Source organism: Syngnathus typhle, linkage group LG12 (assembly GCF_033458585.1).
Source record: "Syngnathus typhle isolate RoL2023-S1 ecotype Sweden linkage group LG12, RoL_Styp_1.0, whole genome shotgun sequence".
NCBI classification, from domain to species: Eukaryota; Metazoa; Chordata; class Actinopteri; order Syngnathiformes; family Syngnathidae; genus Syngnathus; species Syngnathus typhle.
Genome location: NC_083749.1, coordinates 5277695 through 5300086, shown reverse-complemented (window position 1 = coordinate 5300086; position 22392 = coordinate 5277695). Strand labels below are relative to the sequence as shown.

Below are 22392 nucleotides of genomic sequence, written 5' to 3'. Positions count from 1 at the left end.
CATGATTCGGTGAGCTGTTGCCCCTATTTTACGTCCGGAATTATTGTTAGTAGCCCACCTTAGCACGTTAATTAACAACACCAACGACATGTCGGACAACCAGAGTTGGAACTCTTCTGGTTCCGAAGAGGATTCGGAGCCCAGAGAGGAGACGGGGAACTTGGTGGGCGTCGGCGTGTTCGGCGGGGTACTCAGCAAGGTGAGTCTCCTTGGTCATATTAATCACGTGACGTCATTTCCGCAGGGTTTGTAACTTTATTTATATTTTCATCGTGTTCACAATATACATGTTCAATAAAGATTGTGTGTAGTTGTGTTTTTAGGAACACACAGCAAGAAACTTTATTAATTTGGGGATAATTTAGGAAATTCAATAGACCACCGTGAGGTCTACATTATTATTATTTTTAAACAACTTTATCTCAACAAGACGCCTTACATCAAATAGGCACACCCACTTTTATTTGAGAATATATGAAGAAACAGTGTAGCTTTTGAGTCTTCCCATTTCACATAGTTGACAAGTTTGTCTCATGGCATGTTTACAACCGGACCTGAGTAATAAAAATACGAAATAAAGTGTCACTTGCAGTGCAGTATTTTCATCGTATATATCAGGATCCAACAATAATGAACTGACACCAAATAGAACCTGGTATTGCCACACAAAAATAACAAGTGGACAAAGAAAAAGAGACGCACACATTTTGGGCGAACAAATGGCTTTTATAGGTGAGCAAATGTAAACTCAATGGAGCTGGTAGTCTGAAAACAGATTATGCGCTGACCTGCTAACCAAGCACATTGCAAGATTACACGCACATCCACATGGGGAGGAGCTCACCTGCTCCATGGCGGCACAGGTAAAGTCCACCGTGCGTCACAGAGGCCTTGCCGAGGGGGGGGATTAAGAAGGGAGCAGCTGGTAAACATGCCCTATAAATATTTTGAGGAACTTCTATCATCCCATCCAAAAGAAGTTAACCACAAATGTATTAAAATTGTATCTCAAGTCACATTTAAAATCTCATAAAGTCCATGTGTTTCTAACGGGTTCTCTTGCTCCCCGCAGTGGACCAACTACATCCACGGATGGCAGGACCGCTGGGTAGTGCTGAAGAACAACACGCTCAGCTACTACAAGTCGCAAGATGAGACCGAGTATGGTTGCCGTGGCTCGTTATGCCTCAGCAAGGCAGTTATCACGGTGAGGGCCCCCGACCACACATCCCCGCCACACGCAATCCGTTTACCACACACATAGCGCAAGCCCCTGACTCTTGCATTTGAATTTGCACAAGTTCCAGACACTGTTGGCTGGTTTCACTGATTAAAATTCCTCTGTTAAGCTTGCTTAAGTCAAAGCCAAAACTTCAACTAGTTTTTGTTTTGTTTTCCCCACTCACCTAGTTGGCAAATTTGCCGCATGATATGTTTACCACACACACTTAAGTCTCATTAAATATTTTCAAGAATAAATCCTTAAATCTGCTTTACAGAGGTCGTAAAAATACCAAAGACCCAATAAAACTCAAAGACGAGCGTTCAATTCAGTGATGCACATTATGAGCTTATTTGCTCTTAAAAAAAGTTTAGCATTTAATTTTCCAAAAATAAAGACTTTAGAGGAGAAACATTTTGCATTGCTTGTCTTTCAACACTCTTTTGTCAAATATCGCAGCGCACGTTAGGCAAATCATACGCTACACTTCATCCAATTTCATCAGTTAATTAATTAGTAGTCTTTGGGAAACTCTGTCAATTTTATATCATCCTTATCCAGGGCCTAAAATGATTTCCTTATGAGCACAGATATCCCATGTGCCAAAAAAATGTGAATCAGATGTTGAGCATCCACCAAATGGTTCTCATTTCCTGAATCCCCGTCGGACAACGCTGCAATCGGGCTGAGAAACTTTACCCCGTTGTTCCACAGGTACACGTGGTCCAAATATGTGTCCTGTGGTCCGCTCGAGGCCAACATGCTGTCTTTATCAGCAGACGCCCTGACTAGAGAATGCGTCTTTTGTGCAGCAAGTCGAACCCTCCAGTCACTCACTATTTGAGTTTTGAGTTTTCAAAGCACTCTGCGGCATTGCCTTGCACAAACAAAGAAATACCGCGTTTAATTAGTCCCTGTTCCAAGGCACTAGACAACCATTTTGTTGCCATTAAGTGTATTTACACAGCTTCGGTCCTCCCTGCCCAATGTAAATATTAACTTACATGTCGTACACTCCGCGCTTTTGACAGTCCTCATTCTAATTCAAACACGCCCAAGTGGAGATAAGCGCACTTCTACCTCTGTGTTGTTATCTGATGTTTCTAAACCAAACGTACTATCAAGTGAGAGATAGTCAGGGAGTTGCTTACCAAAGGGGGTCGGTCGACACAGAGTGCGTGAAAGAAAGCGTCGCTACAGGCAGGAAACGGAACTTCCTTTTACACAAGTTGAATTGTCATGCAGGAGGATAAATGATCACATCTTCTGTTGTTACGTCGCTTCTTCCTTTTTGCTGAAGCAAATGTTGAGTCACACGTCCGCTTTTTAGGACTGTAAGATTCACTTCCCAAGTTTCAAGACGGTTATTGTTTCTAAATGACAGATTCAAATGTTCCGCTAAGACTCTTAGCTCAAAGTTAATGGCAACATCAAAAGGGATCAATAAATTGTTAGGATAATACCGTCATTCACACGCAAAGGATTAATAATAGATTTACTGAATTAAACAGTTACACATTGCATTATGCATGATGTGTTGCGTAGAGATCGCCAGTGAACAATCATAGAGCAATCTGCCTCCCCCATGTGTGTTTTATTCAGCTCTTTCTTTCCTTTCTGCTCATGTGTTCTTTAGCAGCTGATGACTATCACAAGCCAGGCAAACATCACAAGCTTTTCTTTTTTGTTTGCGCAGCCCCACGAGTTTGACGAGTGCAGGCTGGACATCAGCGTCAACGACAGCGTGTGGTACCTGAGGGCCCAGGACCCCGAGCGCCGGCGCTTCTGGATCGACTCCATCGAGCAGCACAGGGTCAGCCGCGTGCACTTTCCGTCATTGTGTCGCTGTAAATTGAAAAGGAAGTTGGCACACCACAGGGGGAAGTAAAATGAACATAATTGGTCAGGTATACAGATTTAGGCGTCTGACTTTCTCGCCTGATCTGCGCGCACTCAGTCAACAACGAGGCGCTCTAAAAAAGAAAATCTAAATTTACTTTACAGGGACCTTTTATAGTGCGTTGTGCTGTTGACAGCGTGAAAATTCCGACTTCCTCATTGAATGTCACAACAAAATTTCACTTCTCATACAGTTGCCAAAGTGTGCTGAGTATTTCTCGTGTACTTGCCAAAAGAACTCGGGATGAAACGCAGTACAAGTATTTGTGTGTACAGTATTTACAGTGGGTGTGATTTAACCCATTGGAAAATAGTAGCGATTTGATGAATCCAGTTTTTAGTTGTCTTGTACTTGTATAATTAATTTTAACTTGGTGTCATTTGAGCTTGTTGTACTGAGCAGGCATGACAGTGACTCAGATGTTAAAAGTGGTTTTAAATCTGATGATTTGGCTTCTATGCTTCACATGTTTTTTTTTTTTAGCCTAAAATATTTGACAAGTGGTTTCAAAATAGTTCAGCCTCCGTTCATGTTGAGTGTTTCCCTAGTGACATCGCCAACTACTGGCTTACCATGCGTGTTGGTGATGTTTGAAGGCGGAGCTTGGACAAGACGAGGAGAATGCCTTCACGTCTTGAGTTTAAATTTGGGAAATCCCCCCACACCCCGTGAACCCTCATAGCTTCCCACCCCCCATCTCCTGACCAGCCCCAGGAAGCGTCACGGGGCCATGACTCACCCTCGTGCACTCCCCCCCTAAACACACATTTTAGTTGTCATTCCACCCAGAGTGAGTCATCACTAAAGAACCCCATCCCCCCAAAGTACTTTCCAGAATCCAGACCACCATCAAGTCTCCCTGGAAACACAACACCAGCTCCTGTTGGGATTCGGCTTGATACAGTATATTAGCACCACCGTGCTATACGAAGATAAAGTAACACAACAATCAGTTCTGCTGGACAGGCTGCTTCCCCTCATTTGATTACGTTCCCCTTATCACACAAAACAGCTTGGTGGCGCGTGGAGCAGGTTTCGCGCACGCGCACTCATCACGTCTGAGCTGATTAACGTGTCCCCTTGGCTCCAAAGACTGAAATCCACCAGCAGTTACTCCTGGTCATTGACCTACAGTTACCTTTGGCATATGGGCGAGTGGGAGGGGCGAGTTATTTGTGTCTGTGCTGCTCCCTGGTGGTGCAGCGCGGAAGTGTCTCTAACAAGAGGGATAGATCCATTGCCATGGTTACAAGATAATAATTTGTGGTAAACAAACTGGGATTAGATTAGAAAGGGAATTATCCACTTCTGTGGGCCACACATTTTTTTCCTCTTCTTTTATTCGTCATTTTTTCTCTTCATCAGGCCGATCCGGGCTACGGTTCCGAGTCCAGCCTGCGGCGACATGGCTCCATGCTGTCGCTCACTTCGGCCACCAGCATCTACTCGGCCACCTCTACCTCATCCTTCAAGGTGACGATTGAACTTCTCCTGCCTTCTCCTTATTGTTATTTACTGTGTTGAATGTGTTCATTCCAACATGGCTGCCTTGTTTGTAGAAGGGCCACAGCTTGACGGAGAAACTGGCGGAGATGGAGACCTTCCGAGACATCCTGTGTCGGCAGGTGGACACGCTGCAGCGATACTTTGATGGCTGTGCCGACGGCGTGTCCAGGGACGAACTACAGAGGGACAAGAGTAAGCCGGCATCCTCGAAAGTTATCAGTCTATTAAAACGTTCTTATGGGTCTTAGTGCCAATGAAGTATGTTGGCGTGAAACATAATGACTAGTTCTGTATGTCGCGACGGGATTTTGTTTAGCCTGGGTTGTGACTTGAGATTTGGGAGCGTCGTCATGACACAGTAGTTTGTGCTATGTCTGACCTTTGAACTGTTAACATGAGTAACATAAATAGTGGACTATACTGTAATGTTTGGATTCCATCGTTCTTTTGTGAATTATTGTGGTAATGTGTGTGTGAACATTCCCGCATAGCTGCCTGCAGTCGTTAACGCCTTCCGTTCCCATCACCGCTCCCTCTCGCCCTCGCTCCGTTCTCCAGATGAAACTGCACCATTGTCATCCTCACACCAGCCTCAGACCCTTTGCGTGTGTCAGTCGTTGTGCCTGTGCGATGACAGCCTTTTTTTCTTTCAGTCATGGAGGACGATGAGGACGATTTTCCCAGCACTCGCACCGACGGAGAGTTTCTTCACAACAACAGCGCCAAAGACAAACGTACGTCAGGCAAATAAGTTTCAAATTGGATGCCTGTCCGCACGCTAAGCTGACGTTTGGCTTGTTGCCGACGTGCAGCGTACCAGTGCCCCAATCCCAAGGGAGTGAACGGCATCGACTTTAAAGGCGAGGCCATCACGTTCAAAGCCACCACCGCCGGAATCCTGGCCACCCTTTCGCACTGCATCGACCTGATGGTCAAGAGAGAGGACAGCTGGCAGAAGAGGCTGGACAAGGTGGGCTCATTTATCCTCACAATGTGGACCAGGGGTTGAATTGCAAACAATTGTTTGTAGTCTGCGACGTCGATAAGCGATATTTGGAGTTAATATTCATTTACACTAAAAAGAAAAATACTAGCAATTTTGCTAAGTATCAACGGCAACAGTTGCGCAGTAGAGACGTGGTTTTAATTGCTTTCAAAGTATGTATAGTTATTAAATGACTTTTAAAACTCCCTTGGCTGAAGGAGATGGAAAAAAGACGAAGAATCGAGGACAGCTACAAGTCGGCCCTCAACGAGTTGAAGAAGAAGTCCCACTTTGGTGGCCCTGATTATGAGGTAATCAAGTCATCCATTTGTATTATGTTTTGTTTTTAAATCATGAGCGCAAGTGTTGACGCGTCTTCCCATCACCACCAGGAGGGTCCGAACAGCCTCATCAACGAGGAGGAGTTCTTCGACGCAGTTGAAGCCGCTCTTGACCGACAGGACAAAATCGAACAGGTAAGCGGATAAATATGTTGTGTTCTGTCATGGGAAAAATGTTGACCATTTTGTAGGCAGCATTATTTTTATTAAAGAAATAAGTATGGTAAATGCTATAAAAACATGCCTAAAGTGTATTTAAATAGTCTGTCCATATTTAATATTTACTTGAAGTTAAGTTTTGTTTGTTTCAGTGTCAGACGGAGAAGACCAGAATGCAGAGATCTAGTCCACTTCCACCACCAGACATCTTCTCCAGCTCGGGCTCTCACAGATTATCTGAGCAGGTTCTCACTCTTTGTTTTCGTCCCTCGTGCACGTCTCAACACTGCGATTGCAAAAAAAATTAACTTTTGCTTCATTTCTGGCAGGTGGAGGAGATGGTGCAGAGTCACATGACCTACTCGCTTCAAGACGTCGGCGGTGATGCAAACTGGCAGCTGGTAGTGGAAGAAGGAGAGATGAAGGTGTGTCTTGTTTTTTTTTCCCTATTGACAGTGTAACCTTTTGTTTGGATGTTGATCCTGACTCAAAGCTTTCCCCGATGCATGTAGGTGTACAGGAGGGAAGTGGAGGAGAATGGCATTGTGCTGGACCCGCTGAAGGCCACGCACTCTGTAAAGGGCGTGACGGGACATGAGGTGTGCCACTACTTTTGGGACACAGCCTACCGCAACGACTGGGAGAGTATGTGTATTGTCACGGCGGGCCTCCAAGTGTGATTAGGTTTTTCCTCATTATGTCACTCTCCGCCTCCCCTGCAGCCACCATCGAGAACTTCAACATTGTGGAAACGCTGTCGGAGAACGCCGTCATTGTCTACCAGACGCACAAGGTACCACCGCGCCTCAATCTGTATTGGCCCAAGGAATTTGTAATGGTAGTTTGGGCTCAGAGTAAAAGTAGAATTGAATTCATCAAAAACAAACAAAAAAAAGGTCCAAAATATTGCCTACAATGAAATTGACCACTCAATGTATTCCCTCAGAGGGTTTGGCCTGCCTCCCAGCGTGACGTTCTGTACCTGTCGGCCATGCGCAAGATAGTGGCAAGCAACGAGAACGACCCCGATACGTGGCTGGTGTGCAACTTTTCCGTGGACCACCACGACGCGCAGGTGAGCGGCGAGCCGCCGAAGGGGCGCGACTTTCACTTTTCCCCCCACGCATTAACCCAAACCGCTTTTTATTTTTAGCCAAGCAGCCGCTGCGTACGAGCCAAGATCAACATCGCCATGATCTGCCAGACCCTGGTCAGTCCACCAGAGGGCGACAAGGAGATCAGCAGAGACAATGTGCTTTGTAAAATCACATATGTAGCCAATGGTGGGTCTCAAACACAACTACACACTGTATGCTGCTATATACTATGCTAGGATGTGTGTTTATCCATTATTTTAATTACCTATTATGGATGTGGTGTGCTAAACAAGACATTCCTTTCTAGAAGAAAAGCCTCCCAGTGTAAAACATTTTTCTTGCAAACAGCTGGAATACAGCAAAAAAAAAAGTACAACTTTGTAGCCATTTTGTGAAATGCAAGTGTTTGTGTTGTGTCCAGTGAATCCCGGAGGCTGGGCGCCAGCCACGGTGCTGCGGGCAGTGGCCAAGAGAGAGTACCCCAAGTTCCTGAAGCGCTTCACCTCCTACGTGCAGGAGAAGACCGCTGGCAAGCCCATCTTGTTCTGATCCTCTCTTGCAATGTCACATCAAATCTTTATTGTAGCAAGCCGTGTTCACACTGAAGAGGATTAAAAAAAACAAGCACACATACAATCACACAGCTTTGAACCTGAAAAAAAATAGTTGGTCAAATAGATGGTAAAATGTAAATGTAAAACTTTTTCCTGGGAAAAAAAAAAATCTGATCATAATTTCTTTTTTTTCCTTGGAAAAAAATATTTTTCTGTAAGAAATAGGCTTAAGACTTTTATTAAAAGAGAAGTTTGATTTTGTTTCAAGGTTTTTAATTGTTTGTTTTTCTCTCTGAGAACATTTTCCTTGAAAAAAAAATCCAATATTTTCAGACTTTTTATGACTAAAAATATCTTTTTTGAAGAAATACAGTTTTCTTGAAAATTATATGTATTATTTTCAAGGATTTCTTTTCTCTGACACCTGCTTTTTTTTTCTCAAAATACTTCACCCAAAAAATCTTATCTTGACTGCCATAACTATTTTTATTTATAACTTTTGACTCGCACCAGATAAAATTCAACCTTTTTTTTTTTTTTTTTAACTTTTCAGTGTGAAACTAATATTACTTGATATGATTGACACCAAGCAAGATTTCTTCCCAGCCGCCAATGTGCTCCAGCAACATTTCAGATTGCTTGGTTACTCAATGCAAAGTGCATTGAAACGACGTGTACGTATGTTCTATAACAAAGTTGTAAAGAGCTCCAAGAGACATATCTTTGCTATCAGACTGTTTTAGACTTGCAGCTTTTTTTTGCAGTGATGATTTATTTGATTGTATAAAGAGAACCGAGGGGACCGCCGTGATAAACTGTGGACCCCTATGACGTAAAACACTAATCCCGCTAATGAGCGCATCTGATTTGAAGCGCAGAGGGCAGGATCAGCTCAAAAAAAATTGTAAGCGTGTCGCAAATGCTTTTTGTTGCATCGTGACCGCATGGAGCCCCACATGCCTTAGTGGGTTTGTTAGAAGGGAGGTGGCAACAATTTGACACCTATGATGTCATTAGACAAGTGCCCATATATTGAGAAACAAACATTTTTACAATCTATAATGTTCAATTGTGATGTGACATCTAGACTTTGGCTTCCCCTTTACTAATTGGATTTGCTTGTGCATTTTTACCTGATTGTTATGTTGCCAATTAAAATGACATGTTTTAAAACTTTCTCTCAATTTTTCTTTTTTTAAACTAAAAACCTCAAACACACACACCCAACCTTGCCCATTTGTCTTGAAAAATTACCTTTTTTAATAGCTCAACCTTTCACTAAAAGCACTATTTTATTCTGGAAATAAAATTTAAATAAAAGCAGAAAACTCAGGAGTTGTTGCAAATGCATTGCATGCGTGTATCCTATTGTCATTGGCAAAAAAATGTTTTAACCCTGATTACGAAACGAATATTTTACTTGTCTATACAAGTTAAAATCAAAACAGGAAGCTGAAGCAAATAGGCGGGGCTTCACTTGTAACTCACTTCTGATTCGTCAACCGTTTATACGCACTATCTGGCCAATCACTGAGCAGGACGACTATCTATAAAAGCACTGCGTCTTGAAAGTGAAGGCACAATCAAACAAACAGCAAACTTTGAATTCAATCATGTCTGGGCGTGGCAAAGCAGGTAAGACCAGAGCAAAGGCGAAGAGTCGCTCTTCCCGTGCTGGTCTTCAGTTTCCAGTCGGTCGTGTCCACAGACTGCTCCGCAAGGGAAACTATGCTCAACGTGTGGGTGCTGGCGCCCCAGTCTACCTGGCGGCCGTGCTCGAGTACCTGACCGCCGAGATCCTGGAGTTGGCTGGAAACGCGGCTCGCGACAACAAGAAGACCAGAATCATCCCACGTCACCTGCAGCTGGCCGTCCGCAATGATGAAGAGCTCAACAAACTTTTGGGCAGAGTCACCATCGCTCAGGGCGGCGTGTTGCCTAATATCCAGGCAGTTTTGTTGCCCAAGAAAACCGAGAAGGCGGCTAAAGCCAAGTAAAGACTGACGGAAACTTCAACGCCCAAAAAGGCTCTTTTAAGAGCCACACACTCTTATCAGAAAGAGCACATCATTCCTGAATTCTTATTAAGGCCAGATGAGCTATTGAACATAAATGTTCAGATTTTGACTATAATAAATTAATCAAGCCGCTTCACAAGTTAGAAATCAATACCAATGACAATATGTATCCATAAACATATTGGTTTATTATATATTTATTATTGCTTATTGCAATTCAGCACTAGTTCTTAGAAGAAAAAAAAATCGGTTTCCAGAAAACACCTGGGGGGGGGATATCGAAGACTACATGTCAAATTCGAAAATAATATAAATAAATAATAGTCCTTATAGAATCGTGGTATTTCTGTGAACTGTATACATTGTTGAATGTGCCTAAATTGGAAAAAAACAGTACCGAACTTTAAATTAGAGCGTATTGACAAAGACAGATCTAATCACCAAAGATAATTCAGGGATACTTAATACTATGTTAATTTCGTTACTGATTTAAAATAGACCATTTTATGTATGCAAAACATTTCATTTGAAAGACAAATATTTGGGCGTTTCACGTTGCTGAGTGACGTCGGTGCCGCCCACGATTGCATCAGCCGTTCTCTTTCACGTCCGCAGTCTTGCTATAAGAAGGCAGCCCTCACTCTGAGTAGCCATCCAACGAATTATCTACTCCTCAGAGCAATCATGTCTGGCAGAGGCAAAGGCGGCAAAGGGCTCGGAAAAGGAGGCGCCAAGCGTCATCGCAAGGTTCTCCGTGATAACATCCAGGGTATCACCAAGCCCGCAATCCGTCGCCTGGCCCGCCGTGGCGGTGTCAAGCGTATTTCAGGTCTTATCTACGAGGAAACTCGTGGTGTTCTTAAGGTGTTTCTGGAGAACGTCATCCGTGATGCAGTCACCTACACTGAGCACGCAAAGAGGAAGACCGTCACAGCCATGGACGTCGTGTATGCCCTGAAGAGACAGGGACGCACTCTGTACGGCTTCGGCGGATAAACTCTCCTATCCGGCACAACAACCAAAGGTCCTTTTAAGGACCACACAAATATTCCTAAGAGCCTCAATTCTATATATGAAACTGGAAACACTAATATTTGACTAGTGAATATTTGTGATGATGATAAAACTTCATCCCATAACTGGGTAGTTCACTTTTCAATGTGATAATAAAAGAGTTCCCGGCATCCACTGAATCCATAATAAAGTTGTATTTTGTGTATGCACAAGCAGAGTCAAAAACGAAATGACTAGCATGACTGACACAAAAATCTCAAGGGTTTCCTTAATACTTATTTAAGACTAAATTAAGAATAAATAGAGATGCACTTAATCACATTTGTTTAAGTTTGTGTTCCCTAAAATGCTCGTGATCTGTCATGAAACGAATACTTGTGTTAACGTTGCATACAGCTACCAATAAAACAAATGTACGGTAGTGTTTTGTGGAGGATGTTACTAGTGTATTTTAAATATTTCTTGGTAAAATATTTATTTCGAACATTAAAGAAATACAAGAAAAAATACAGATTTTCATTATTTATTTTTTTCTTGTATTTCTTTAATGTTCGAAATAAATATTTTACCAAAAAATATTTAAAATACACTACAAGAAAAAATACAGATTTTTATTATTTATTTTTTTCTTGTATTTCTTTAATGTTCGAAATAAATATTTTACCGAAAAATATTTAATAAAATTAATGAGCAAAATGTGTTTAACTGGAAGCCAGTAGCCGCGCCTATTTTTGTGAAACGCCTCCAAATCAGATGACGCCTTTCAAAAGACAGTTGCAGCCAATCAACAAGTGGCGCTGGCGCATTTATATTTGCATGAGGTGGACATAAATACTCTTCCTCTCCAGCTGCTTCATCACTCAACCTGTCACTTGCAGACTCATAGCCATGCCTGACATTGCGAAACCCGCTGCCAAGAAAGGCTCCAAGAAAGCCGTGACCAAAGCCACTCCCAAGGGTGGCAAGAAGAAGCGAAAGGCAAGGAAGCAGAGCTATGCCATCTACGTGTACAAGGTATTGAAGCAGGTCCATCCCGACACCGGGATCTCCTCCAAGGCGATGAGCATCATGAACTCCTTCGTCAACGATATCTTCGAGCGCATCGCTTCAGAGGCGTCTCGCCTGGCGCTCTACAACAAGCGTTCTACTATCACATCCAGGGAGATCCAGACCGCCGTGCGTCTCTTGCTTCCTGGTGAGCTGGCCAAGCACGCTGTGTCTGAGGGCACCAAGGCAGTCACCAAGTACACTAGCTCCAAGTAAACTACCACTTTCAACCAAACGGCTCTTTTAAGAGCCACCCACATCACTCTAAGAGAAAATTCTATTCCATCTCAGTGTAATTTTAAAACTTCCCTGTTTCTGTCAGGAGAGAACTGTAAGAACCTAAGGTTTCAAATAAAGAAATCTTACAAGGCCTGGTTCCGGTCCAGTGTCAATACTTTACCGGCGGTTTGTGGACTTCAAGCAGAAGGCTGCAACTGACGAGCCTGTAGAACAGGTTTGATAATGATTTTGGCGTACAGAAACGTGATAACCGGGCGGGCTCTACAATTTCTGGTCTGTAGAGTCACGGAAGCACGTGTAAGCATGTTTGGGAACCCAGGAGGTTGGCGGCACAGAATAGGATACTCTAAATTGAGGGAGTTAACTTTAGTTTACTATTTATCTGGTTCAAAAATGGCGATGAATCTTTATTTCAAACATGATTTACAGAAAGATAAAATATATATCACTGTTCGTAAAACGTGTTCTCAACATTAGTGGGAATGGGTGCAGTACCACAGGCCCCTAGCAGAGGGCGCACTCCTTGGATGTGATCTGTTTAAGTTGAACATTTTTAAGTTTCACAGTAGGAGAAAGCTGGAGAGCTTGAAGGAGAGTGTCAATGATTTACGCCTATATACATAAGAATGTGTGGGGTGGTATTACATTTTAAACTTTTTGGTAGAGTCACGGAAGCACGTATAAGTTCGTTTCCAGAAAACACGGGGGGGGGGGGATATCTGAGACGAGATGTCAAATCGTTGGTTTAATTCAAAATCGTGTCGTCCAATAGTCGAGCAGCTTTGGCGCGGGCTCTTCTTGAACGCACCAATCAGCGGTGTCTCGCCCAAATAAAAACAGTCAGCCGTCGTGGTGGCTTCCCATTATCGTTTGTTGAACTGAAAGGATGGCAAGAACCAAGCAGACAGCACGTAAATCCACCGGCGGTAAAGCCCCCAGGAAGCAGCTGGCTACCAAGGCTGCGCGTAAAAGCGCCCCTGCAACCGGCGGCGTCAAGAAACCTCATCGCTACAGGCCCGGCACCGTGGCTCTCCGCGAGATCCGCCGTTACCAGAAGTCCACCGAACTCCTCATTCGCAAGCTCCCCTTCCAGCGTTTAGTCAGGGAGATCGCTCAGGACTTCAAAACCGATCTGCGCTTCCAAAGCTCCGCAGTCATGGCGCTGCAAGAGTCAAGCGAGGCGTACCTGGTTGGATTGTTCGAGGACACCAATTTGTGTGCCATCCACGCCAAGAGGGTCACCATCATGCCCAAAGACATCCAGTTGGCACGTCGCATCCGCGGGGAAAGAGCTTAAGCTCCCACCCTACGACCTCAACGGCTCTTTTGAGAGCCACCACTTTCTAACTTAAGGGCTTATTCCAACATTTGTGACATTAACTTATTGATGCGTCAAGGCACTCATTTTCGCCGAACACTCACTACATTAATTGCAATGCTAATTAAATTAGATTTATTCTGTCTCGTTGGCTTTTTATTTTTTTGGACTTCATAGGAACGTTTGCATGAACACTGACGTTACCTTCTAGTTCCATCAGACCGAAAATTACAAACACGGAAGAGCGGCTGAACTGTAAGTTTATGCTGATTGGACAACAGTTTCCTCGCACATTCCGACCAATCACTGAGGAGAAAGAAAGTAGGGAGGAAAGCAGATGGATAGAAAGGATGTAAAATTGCGAGTTTCTAATCGAACCAATCACCATCAGAAATGACCAACATCTCGCGAGACCTGAATCATGGAAATCCGTATTGTCTAATTAGTTTCAGGTGTTCTTCCTCTGTTCTGTCCACAAACAAATAAACATAAATGAAAGTTTTCGACACAGCGGAAAAGGGTAACATGACTCTTCAGAATACAATTATTGAGAATTATGGAATCGTTGAGTGTTAATCTTAATATGTTTGACGTTCAATTGAATTTGGCGATGTTTGTAGATAAGATACGAACGCAGCAGCGAAGCGTAGTGCCGGTTGTTAAATTCAGATTTTCACATAATGGCGTCTTTCTTTTATCTCCTTAATCCACTTTTCAGTCAATGTGTGAAATTTAATAAAGGAGCAAGGCCCCTCATGCTCCCTGGCTCATGAAAAGAAGTTTGGCCGACTGTGCCATCATTATTAACGCTTGAAAGCACACCACATTGAGAGGTCAGTATTCATTATCATTTGCCACGCTTTCTAATAATGAACTGATTGTAATTAGTTTCCCATGAGATGATTTTGCAGCATTAGATTCTTTTCTATCATAATGAGGTGATTACACTAATACATACATCAGTCAAGTGGGGGGGAAAAACTTAAAATGTAGAATTTGACTCCACTTTTCAATTCAAAGTATCTGAATAAATGAGAAAAATACTCCATATAGGCGCCTTATAAATAGAATGTATTATTATTATTATTATTACTCTAAATGTAAAGTACTATGTGTGCAGTTAAATGCGTGACCACTTGGTCGCGCTGTTGTTCAAAGGTTTGAGGTGAAATTGAAACTGCTGAATGGATGATGTTTGAAAATGTCATGTTTTTTTCTTCAGCTTTTTTTGTGTAGTCTCTCAAGTCATCCAGGTCATGGAAACACACACGCAAATTAATCAGGGAATCTGAACTTTTCTTGGTAGTCGAAGACGTTTAATCTTTAAAAAAAAGCTTCTCTATTTCTTAATATTTATTGTGTGCAGTTTGGGGTGGTCACATGGTTGTTGGTGAGTGACCGTTTTGCATAGCCAACAATCACTGCCTCTTAAAAAAGTCTCGTTAATGAGCGGTTTATTTTTCTCTTACCGTTCTGGTTCGTCATGCAGAATTGAGAAGCTCGTTTTGTCAGAACAATTTTGCTGTTTGATATAAATCCCTAATTTTCTTTTAATTGCAAAAGTGCTGCCTGCTTATTTGGATTAAAGGTGGAACATCTTAATCAAGATTTGCAGCTTTTATCACGTTCTTTCCTTTCACAAAACATTAAATATTCAAGTTTAATCCTTAATTTTTTGTATTGTATAATTGCGCTTAATCTTTCTTCATGTTAAAACCACTGTAGCGTGTCACATTCGAAATAGAATTCATGCTCCTTTTCCCCCATCGAAATGCGGCTTTTATCGTGATTTTTGTCTGAAACCACTTTCGACTGATGCATGATGTGACATAAGGTCACTCAAGAGAGGAAGTCCAAATGTCAAACATCACTCTGTGAAGTTTAAACCTTTATAACACCCAGACAGACTGATCTTCTTCTCCAGACGCTGAGAAATGTCACTTCTCGTCACTGGCTGCGCCGATAGCAGCTTTTTGAGTCATTCCAGCATTTTTCCAAAGCAAACAATCGAGACCTTTTGTTGCCCTATGCGCTTTGTCAAATAAAAGATCAAGCGTCACGCTCACCAACGACCACCTGCTGCTCTCTGAACATTTTGGAGAGGATTTGTAAAATGGCAAATGTCACAATTTGCATGCTACTGACTGATGCTTCAGCTAATAGTACAGCGGATTTACAAAATACCTTTCTCATATTATATTTCTATCATGACCCTAAAGCACGAAGACGGACCCCGACCTCCCTAGAAGACAAGACCTCGGCAACAGGCGACAACGACATTGACGAGTCCAAAGAAAGGATGTAAGTAATATTTCTTATTTTCATTGTAATGACAACCAGCACGTGGCTCCGAGTGATGAGTCTAAGGGTTCTCAATTTCGGAGCCTTTTTAAAAAAAAATTTTTTTTTAAACCCTTTGTCTTTATTTCTCCAAAGATCAAGTGAGCTATGATGTCCGCAATGTAAGTCAGAGGGCACTTTGACGTCCGTTCATTCCTAAAACAAAATGGCCGCCCCTGGTATGAATTTGAAGACAGTGTTTAGACTAGTGTGGGCAGATATTTTATTTTGCCTGGAGTTCCCCTTTAAGTACAGTAAGTTCCCATTACGGTTATAGAGTTCCATCGCCACTCTCGCTCTTTGGTGTTCTTAATTGGACCGGAGAGATATTCCGGCGTGCGTGTTAATTGCGAGGCCGGTAGCGGGGAAAACAAGTCGTTAGAGGATGCGCGAGTGCTAACGAACGTTTTGCGTTGTTGACGAAAGGACCGCTGGAAGCACTGCGTTCCTTTCAATTACCCGCCGCCTCATTTTCAACGTGATAAGCGACACCTCTTTCAGATTCCTCGTTCCTTCCTCCATCAAGGAGGTAAATTCTGCACTTCACATAACTGCCGGTTTACCCTTTGCTGATATTTGTGCTCTGTCAAGCCGTCGGAGATAATGAAGCACCGCAGCCGTGGGGAAAATATAAAAATTAAAAAAAAAAAAAAACAAAGAATGATGGCGACCGCGTGACGATGATGCTAATGTTTGCCTGCTTTCTTGATGGCCCGCTGCTTCAACAGCTGCTGCAAAGCAAGTAACCATGGTAACGGGCCAGGTAACCACGCCAGGAAGTAGAAGACAAGTCACCCTGATCTGAGAAACGAAAGCACATTTTATACTTCTTGGAAAAATATATTTCTCTTTCAATGGTCTAGTCAATCTTGTTAATTGCTATATGTTATAAAAGTAAAAGCAACTGCCTGATGGTATTCTTCCTGGAATAATTTATCAAGTGGCCACGTGGTAGCTACAGCGTGAGCTAAAATCTTTCGTTTTTTTCCCCCGTCAAATATTGATGCGGTTTTAAAACTATACTCGACTGTCATTTTCCCCATGTCATTTAAATGCTTTCTAGTAAGTGGTAGTTGCATGTCACTAAATAATCCAAAGCATGCACTTGTGCATTAACTCCGTGCGCAGGAGAAGACGGCAACCTTTGAATTAAAATTTCATCCTCGGCTCATTTTCACCTCACCAATTAACACGACCTCCTGCCATGCCGCATTGGTGCCACTCACTTAGCGTTCCTGAATGTCCTGTCCAGTTTCCGCAGAGCGTCCTTTTGTCCGTCTATAATTCAAACGCCGTTATGCGCGTCAGCCGATATGCAGCCACTCAATGTGCATATGCAAAGCACTTTTTCCATTAATTGTTGACGATGTTTATGCGACTCTGACTTCCTGGCAACCTTCTCGACCCTCATCAACAATGACAATAGCAGTAATTACATTTAAAAAATAATTGCCTGTGAGGTCGACTGGTGGATGGACACATTTGTAGACGTTTATCCCACTCACAGCATTGACGCAACATTTTTTTTTTTCCCATCACCCGTAAACAGATTTCAGCTTCTGGCTTCTTTTTACTCTTATTGTAAGTGGTTAATGAATTTACACTGGAAATGACCTCCTCCGTGCTTTTTGTTTAGATTAGAAATCTGTTTTCGTGTCGGGTTACAGGAAATGTTTGAAGTCATTTTTACGTTCTATACTCATTCACTGCCAAGGACGTTTAAATTCGTCAAGTGAGATTCAACCTATTGGCGATTTGTCTAGTAGGTCAAACTAAACATAAGACAAACAATTCCATGTTGTGTATTTAAAGCAATTATTTCACTTTGCCTGGCTCAAAAATCCTCAACTTTTGTAAATTCAATAAGTCTTAATTTGGACATGGCCATCACCCAAATGCCCGCAATGAGTTGCACGGTCAGGTCATGTGTGTGGGAAATGAGGTGTGCAGGTTTGGCTCACCTCGCTGATTAAAGTGTTAATTTGTGAGAAGGAGCACAAAGAGGTGTAACATTTCACCTTGTTGTAACATTCAGCCCTTTTATCGCTCTATGGCCGCGCGTGTGTGTGTGTTGGCGGGGGGGCGTGTGTGTAATTCTGCGTTATCAGCGTCTCTGAGGGCGGCGTAATGAAGATGTTCTTATTGTAGCCTATTAGAGGCGAGACAGCAGCGTGTTGATGCTTTATCTTCAAGGTTAGCTGGCACGCACACATACAGTTGGGCCCAACAGAGTAAAAAAAAAAGAAAATAAATAAATAATAGTCAACCTTCATTTGCATATTCATACGACTGCTGATTTATTTACTGATCGAGTACTGCGGTGTGTTGTGCGCTCACCTTGTTGTTTTGCACGGAGTGAGCTTGTTGTTGAATGTCATGCCGAGCGAGACGTGTTAATAGAAGTGACATTTCAACTTGCATTATTATTTAAATGCATCCTGTTCACAGACTTATGCGGCTGACTGAAAATGTTTCGGAAAATTGAGATTATTATTTTTTTTTTATTCCTTGCCTGGCATGAAATCTTCTTTTCAAATCCTAACCTTTGCAGCAAAACGCTGCTTTGAAACCACAACTGGCTTGTTTGAATACCCGCAAGAGTTGAATCTGGAATTTGGAAAGAGAACTTCACATGCCTACCCTGGCTTGAAACCCTGATAAATTTTTAAAAAAAACAATTTTAAATGTTTAACATGGCTTTAAAACTAAAATCCCGACCCATATTTGAAACGGTAACCTTTTGCCATTCAAACCAATTGGCAGTAACTTACATGTCGATGTTTTGGCCCCCCCTAGCGGCAGGGGAAATAACGACCGTTCCCTTTTCATTGGCAACGTGCACTTTTGTACATTTGACGCACACCGGACGGACCCTGCGATAAAATCCCGAGCGCCTCGAGCCAAAGATAAATCGACGGATTGATTTTGCGAAATAAAAAATAAATAAAGCGGGCTCCTTAACGGCGTAGCTGATCATCTTTCCTCTTTAAAAATGAAGCATGCCTCGCTGATTTATATTTTATATTGCCACGCCGGATGCATAATACATGGTGGCTTGTACGCCTGTCAAAGGTTACCAATAGTTCAGTATAAATAGGGAACAATGTGTTATTATGCTCCTTTGAGATGGCAAATATAAATTAAATAATATAATTACTCAAGTAGGGTTTTAATAATGGAGCTGGCAGAGAATACACGCTAACTGACGAGGTGTTGGCTGTCGCAGCTCATCGTGTATGCACACGCACGCCCGCCCGCATATCCACTACATTAAAGCCTCGGCGTGCGCTCATAAAAACCAGCCGAGTGTCAGCTATGATGTCGATGTGTCACTCAGTCATTAACATATCTTACTAGTCATAATAAATCTGTGTAATGTGAGGCGGACATCTTTGTCTACATCCACATGACAGTATTTGAGTTTTTATGTGCACTCCAACTCCGTTTGTTTCATTTTATTTGTGCATGACTCTCTGGGCTAGCGGTTAGCTATGATGCTTGTAATCACGAGCATCTAAGTGTCTTTAAAACAGCACAATTGAAGTAAACGCGTCAAAGAATTGTCACTGTTTCCAAAAACGTGCGTGAAAGTCGAAAAATGTTATTGAAAATTGTTCCTCCTGGTAAATAAATTAAATATTTCACATTTTGTTCATTAGAGGCCCTAAATGTTTGACCTCTGCGTTACTCTCGCCTCGTCCCGGTCGTCGGGGTATCGGCGCACTAAGTGAAGTCGATTGATTCTTTGTGAGCAGTGAGGAAGAAGAGCGAGGAAGAGCCGAGCGAGCATTTGACAGCCGCCATCCATCAGTGTCGCGAGTTGACGAGACAGCAATGACGAGCCCACGCCCTCGTTCAACACGTGGCGTTTCTTTTTGAAAGTTTTCCGAGAAGCTCGTCTGTAAACATAATCGCTCGCATAATAGCTCCGATGCGAGGGAAAATGCTGTTATGACAGAAAAATTATAGGAAAAGCTTCAAGATGTTCTCCTCTTGGAGATTACAGGAAAAGTTCATATAGTCAAAAGTTTCTCACACAAACTTCCCATTATTTTCCATTTTGGGAAAGTCATGGAATGATTAATCAAATTCCTCACACAATAAGATTCATAGCCATATTTTAAATACAGTATTTACCCATTCCACATTTCTTAACCAGTTCATTTCATATTCAAGTCTCGCATTGGACATTTCAACAATTCAATTAATTCGACAGCGTTTCAGATTAACATCAGCTCTCCAACATTCACAAGCAATTTCTACCGAAATTGCATTTTCTCGTTTGTATATAAAGTGGCGGTAAAATCGAATCACCTGGCATGCGTGTCTTAATTGCAATATGTGCCATCTGCTCCAACACGCTGTCAAATATAAACTCGCCGATTGCCTTCATCGCCGGCAAACGAGTTAACGACATTTCAGAGCTCGCCGTAGTTTGCTTCAAATCAAACCGCTCTTCATCCTTGAACGTGGAGCTGCCAGTGACAAATAGTCTTCACCGAGGAACCTCATCTCGCACGCAGACCAACAGACCTCGCCGAGTGATGGATGATGTGAAAAGCCTTCCTGCGGGTAATTGTTAGCAAACAGCAGATGTTTTACTGGCGAATGCGGAAAACACAAGAGAAATTACTTGGTTTTATGACTCTCTCTGACGCCTCGCTCGTTAGCGGCAACATCGACAAAGTCAGAAATGTATCCCGAGACTCGTGGTTATCAAGACATATGCGACGCGTGTCTTTGGAGTTGACATAAAGAAGTATGTTGGGTTGAAAATATAAAATTAAGGCAGATGCGCCAAAAGGTATTCATTTTTAAATGTCCCGTGAGGTTCGACTGAGACTATTTTTGTTTACAAAGGTTTGTTGATGCCTGAATTGCCTTTTCAAAAAAACATGACCTCGATTATAGTTCCACCATTCTTTAAATATGTACGAGATCTTTAAAGACTTACAATTGCCTGGTGTTTACAAAAAATGTTTTAAGACTCAAGATTATATTTCATGTCAAAGGTCAAATAAAAACACGTGAGGTGATAGACGCGTACATTAGCGTCGTCGAAAAACAAATTGTGTAACCGTTGACAGGTTAGATTTGCCGTAGACTAAAAAGTCATGGCTAACTTTTCCACAATCGTTTGGATTATACCGTCTTTCATCACGTTTTTTATTGCTCTTGTATTCTTTGAAATGAAGCGAGCGCTTTTCCTCTCCGGGTTTACAGATTAAAAACCCTCATTAAACATGATGGACAAAAAGCTCAATGACGCGACAAACTAGTAGCCTCTCTTTTGTAGCTAAGCTAATTAGCTCTCATCACTCACTTCCGGGTGAATGTTTGGAGCTTTTTATTTTTCCTGTTGCTTCACAGGTCCTTGTCACATTTGATGAGTTATGTTTGTGTGTGAAACTTTCGCAGTCTACAAACGCTAACGCCTGGCTAATTAGCAGCTCAAGAAATGTCTAGCAAATGAGGGTGTTTTGGTAGGGTATGTTAAAAGTGCTAGTTGTGTTATCTTTCCTCTCTACCGGTGCTGTTTCGATCACACAAACAAGCATCTAATTACATTGCTTTGGATTATTTTTTTTAGCCCCTCCTGAAAACAAAAGGCTAATTTGGCTAATTACCAGCCTTTGCTAACTGCAGCAAATTAGCATCGCCACTCAGTAGTAGTATAAATAAAACAGTTTCAACGTAGTCAAGGTAACTTTGCCGAGGTCTCATGCTGACTAAATTAGTGTTGCATGCTTCATTTTATTTAATTTATCATACCCGTTGTCTCTGCGCCCCCCAAAAATATCCCAGAAACTGAAACAGAGAAGAAAATGTTAGCATACGTCTCTCCAAATTAATCTAAAATTTATTCGATTTTTGCAGACCTAGATGCATTTTAGGTCAATCAATGCAGTCTCTCGGAAAGTTGAACTTTTTCCGAGGAGTGTATACAGTATGCTTGCGAGTATACGTGGTCCATCCTGACCTAAACAAACAAAAAAGAAAGCAAATAAATCAAATCCCAAGCAGGTAAGTCGCGAAAGCCAATAGCACAAGCAAGTCCGAACTGGACCGTTGTGCTAACTGGCCCGCCACAGAATTCCACAACTGGCCCAGATAAGCAGGCGGGATAGAAAGTGGAATATCTGTTACATAAAATATGAGTTTTGCCGCACAGCCTCCCGCTCTAACTTATCAGCCGCGGGGCACTGGACCGTCGTGTCTCATCACTCCCCGGTTCTGCCACAGCGGGCCAAAAAGCAAACGCTCCCGACGAACGGAACAGCGATAAGGGGAGGGAAAAGTCTGGCGCAGGCGTCATCGGAATATTGCCTGTCTCTTGATAATGTCAGCGTGATTAGAGAGTAATTGCTTCTTAATACATTTTAGGTCACTCGCACCCTCCTTCCGGGCAAAAATGTCACCTGTTGCCGCCACCAGCTTTCAGCGAGGCCATGACGGTAAGCCATATGTGCTTGGGCTAATTTTTTCCCTATCTTACATGCAGTAGGATCCAATACTTTACAATTTGTTACTTTGAGGCTAAAACTTTGCATTTTTGTGACACATTTCAACCGGAAATTTTAAAAATCTCAAAATGTTATGTTTGGTTTTCAAGTTTCGTGACAGACAGTTTTTGTGTTTTTAAAAGAAGAC

General features: G+C 42.4%; 5 protein-coding genes across 5 annotated transcripts; all 5 read left to right on the top strand.

The window, feature by feature from the left end:
- Positions 1 to 62: 62 nt before the first annotated feature.
- LOC133163903 (ceramide transfer protein-like) lies at positions 63 to 8937 on the top strand. The gene is made up of 16 exons (XM_061294217.1): positions 63 to 199; positions 1073 to 1207; positions 2919 to 3035; positions 4488 to 4595; positions 4682 to 4820; positions 5282 to 5362; positions 5441 to 5598; positions 5832 to 5924; positions 6006 to 6089; positions 6266 to 6358; positions 6443 to 6538; positions 6626 to 6758; positions 6836 to 6906; positions 7060 to 7188; positions 7267 to 7396; positions 7632 to 8937. Exons 1-16 carry the CDS (start codon positions 89 to 91, stop codon positions 7757 to 7759), a joined length of 1806 nt encoding a protein of 601 aa, XP_061150201.1. The 5' UTR covers positions 63 to 88; the 3' UTR covers positions 7760 to 8937.
- Positions 8938 to 9360: 423 nt separating this feature from the next.
- Positions 9361 to 10060, top strand: LOC133163922 (histone H2A-like). Its single transcript, XM_061294245.1, has one exon. The coding sequence runs from the start codon at positions 9378 to 9380 to the stop codon at positions 9759 to 9761; it is 384 nt and encodes a 127-aa protein (XP_061150229.1). The 5' UTR covers positions 9361 to 9377; the 3' UTR covers positions 9762 to 10060.
- Positions 10061 to 10445: 385 nt separating this feature from the next.
- Positions 10446 to 10975, top strand: LOC133163924 (histone H4). Its single transcript, XM_061294248.1, has one exon. It carries the CDS (start codon positions 10467 to 10469, stop codon positions 10776 to 10778), a length of 312 nt encoding a protein of 103 aa, XP_061150232.1. The 5' UTR covers positions 10446 to 10466; the 3' UTR covers positions 10779 to 10975.
- Positions 10976 to 11646: 671 nt separating this feature from the next.
- LOC133163923 (histone H2B 1/2-like) lies at positions 11647 to 12217 on the top strand. Its single transcript, XM_061294246.1, has one exon. It carries the CDS (start codon positions 11685 to 11687, stop codon positions 12057 to 12059), a length of 375 nt encoding a protein of 124 aa, XP_061150230.1. The 5' UTR covers positions 11647 to 11684; the 3' UTR covers positions 12060 to 12217.
- Positions 12218 to 12793: 576 nt separating this feature from the next.
- Positions 12794 to 22190, top strand: LOC133163918 (histone H3-like). The gene is made up of 4 exons (XM_061294241.1): positions 12794 to 13921; positions 14120 to 14234; positions 15621 to 15702; positions 22126 to 22190. The coding sequence occupies exon 1, from the start codon at positions 12970 to 12972 to the stop codon at positions 13378 to 13380; it is 411 nt and encodes a 136-aa protein (XP_061150225.1). The 5' UTR covers positions 12794 to 12969; the 3' UTR covers positions 13381 to 13921; positions 14120 to 14234; positions 15621 to 15702; positions 22126 to 22190.
- The last annotated feature ends 202 nt before the right edge of the window (positions 22191 to 22392 follow it).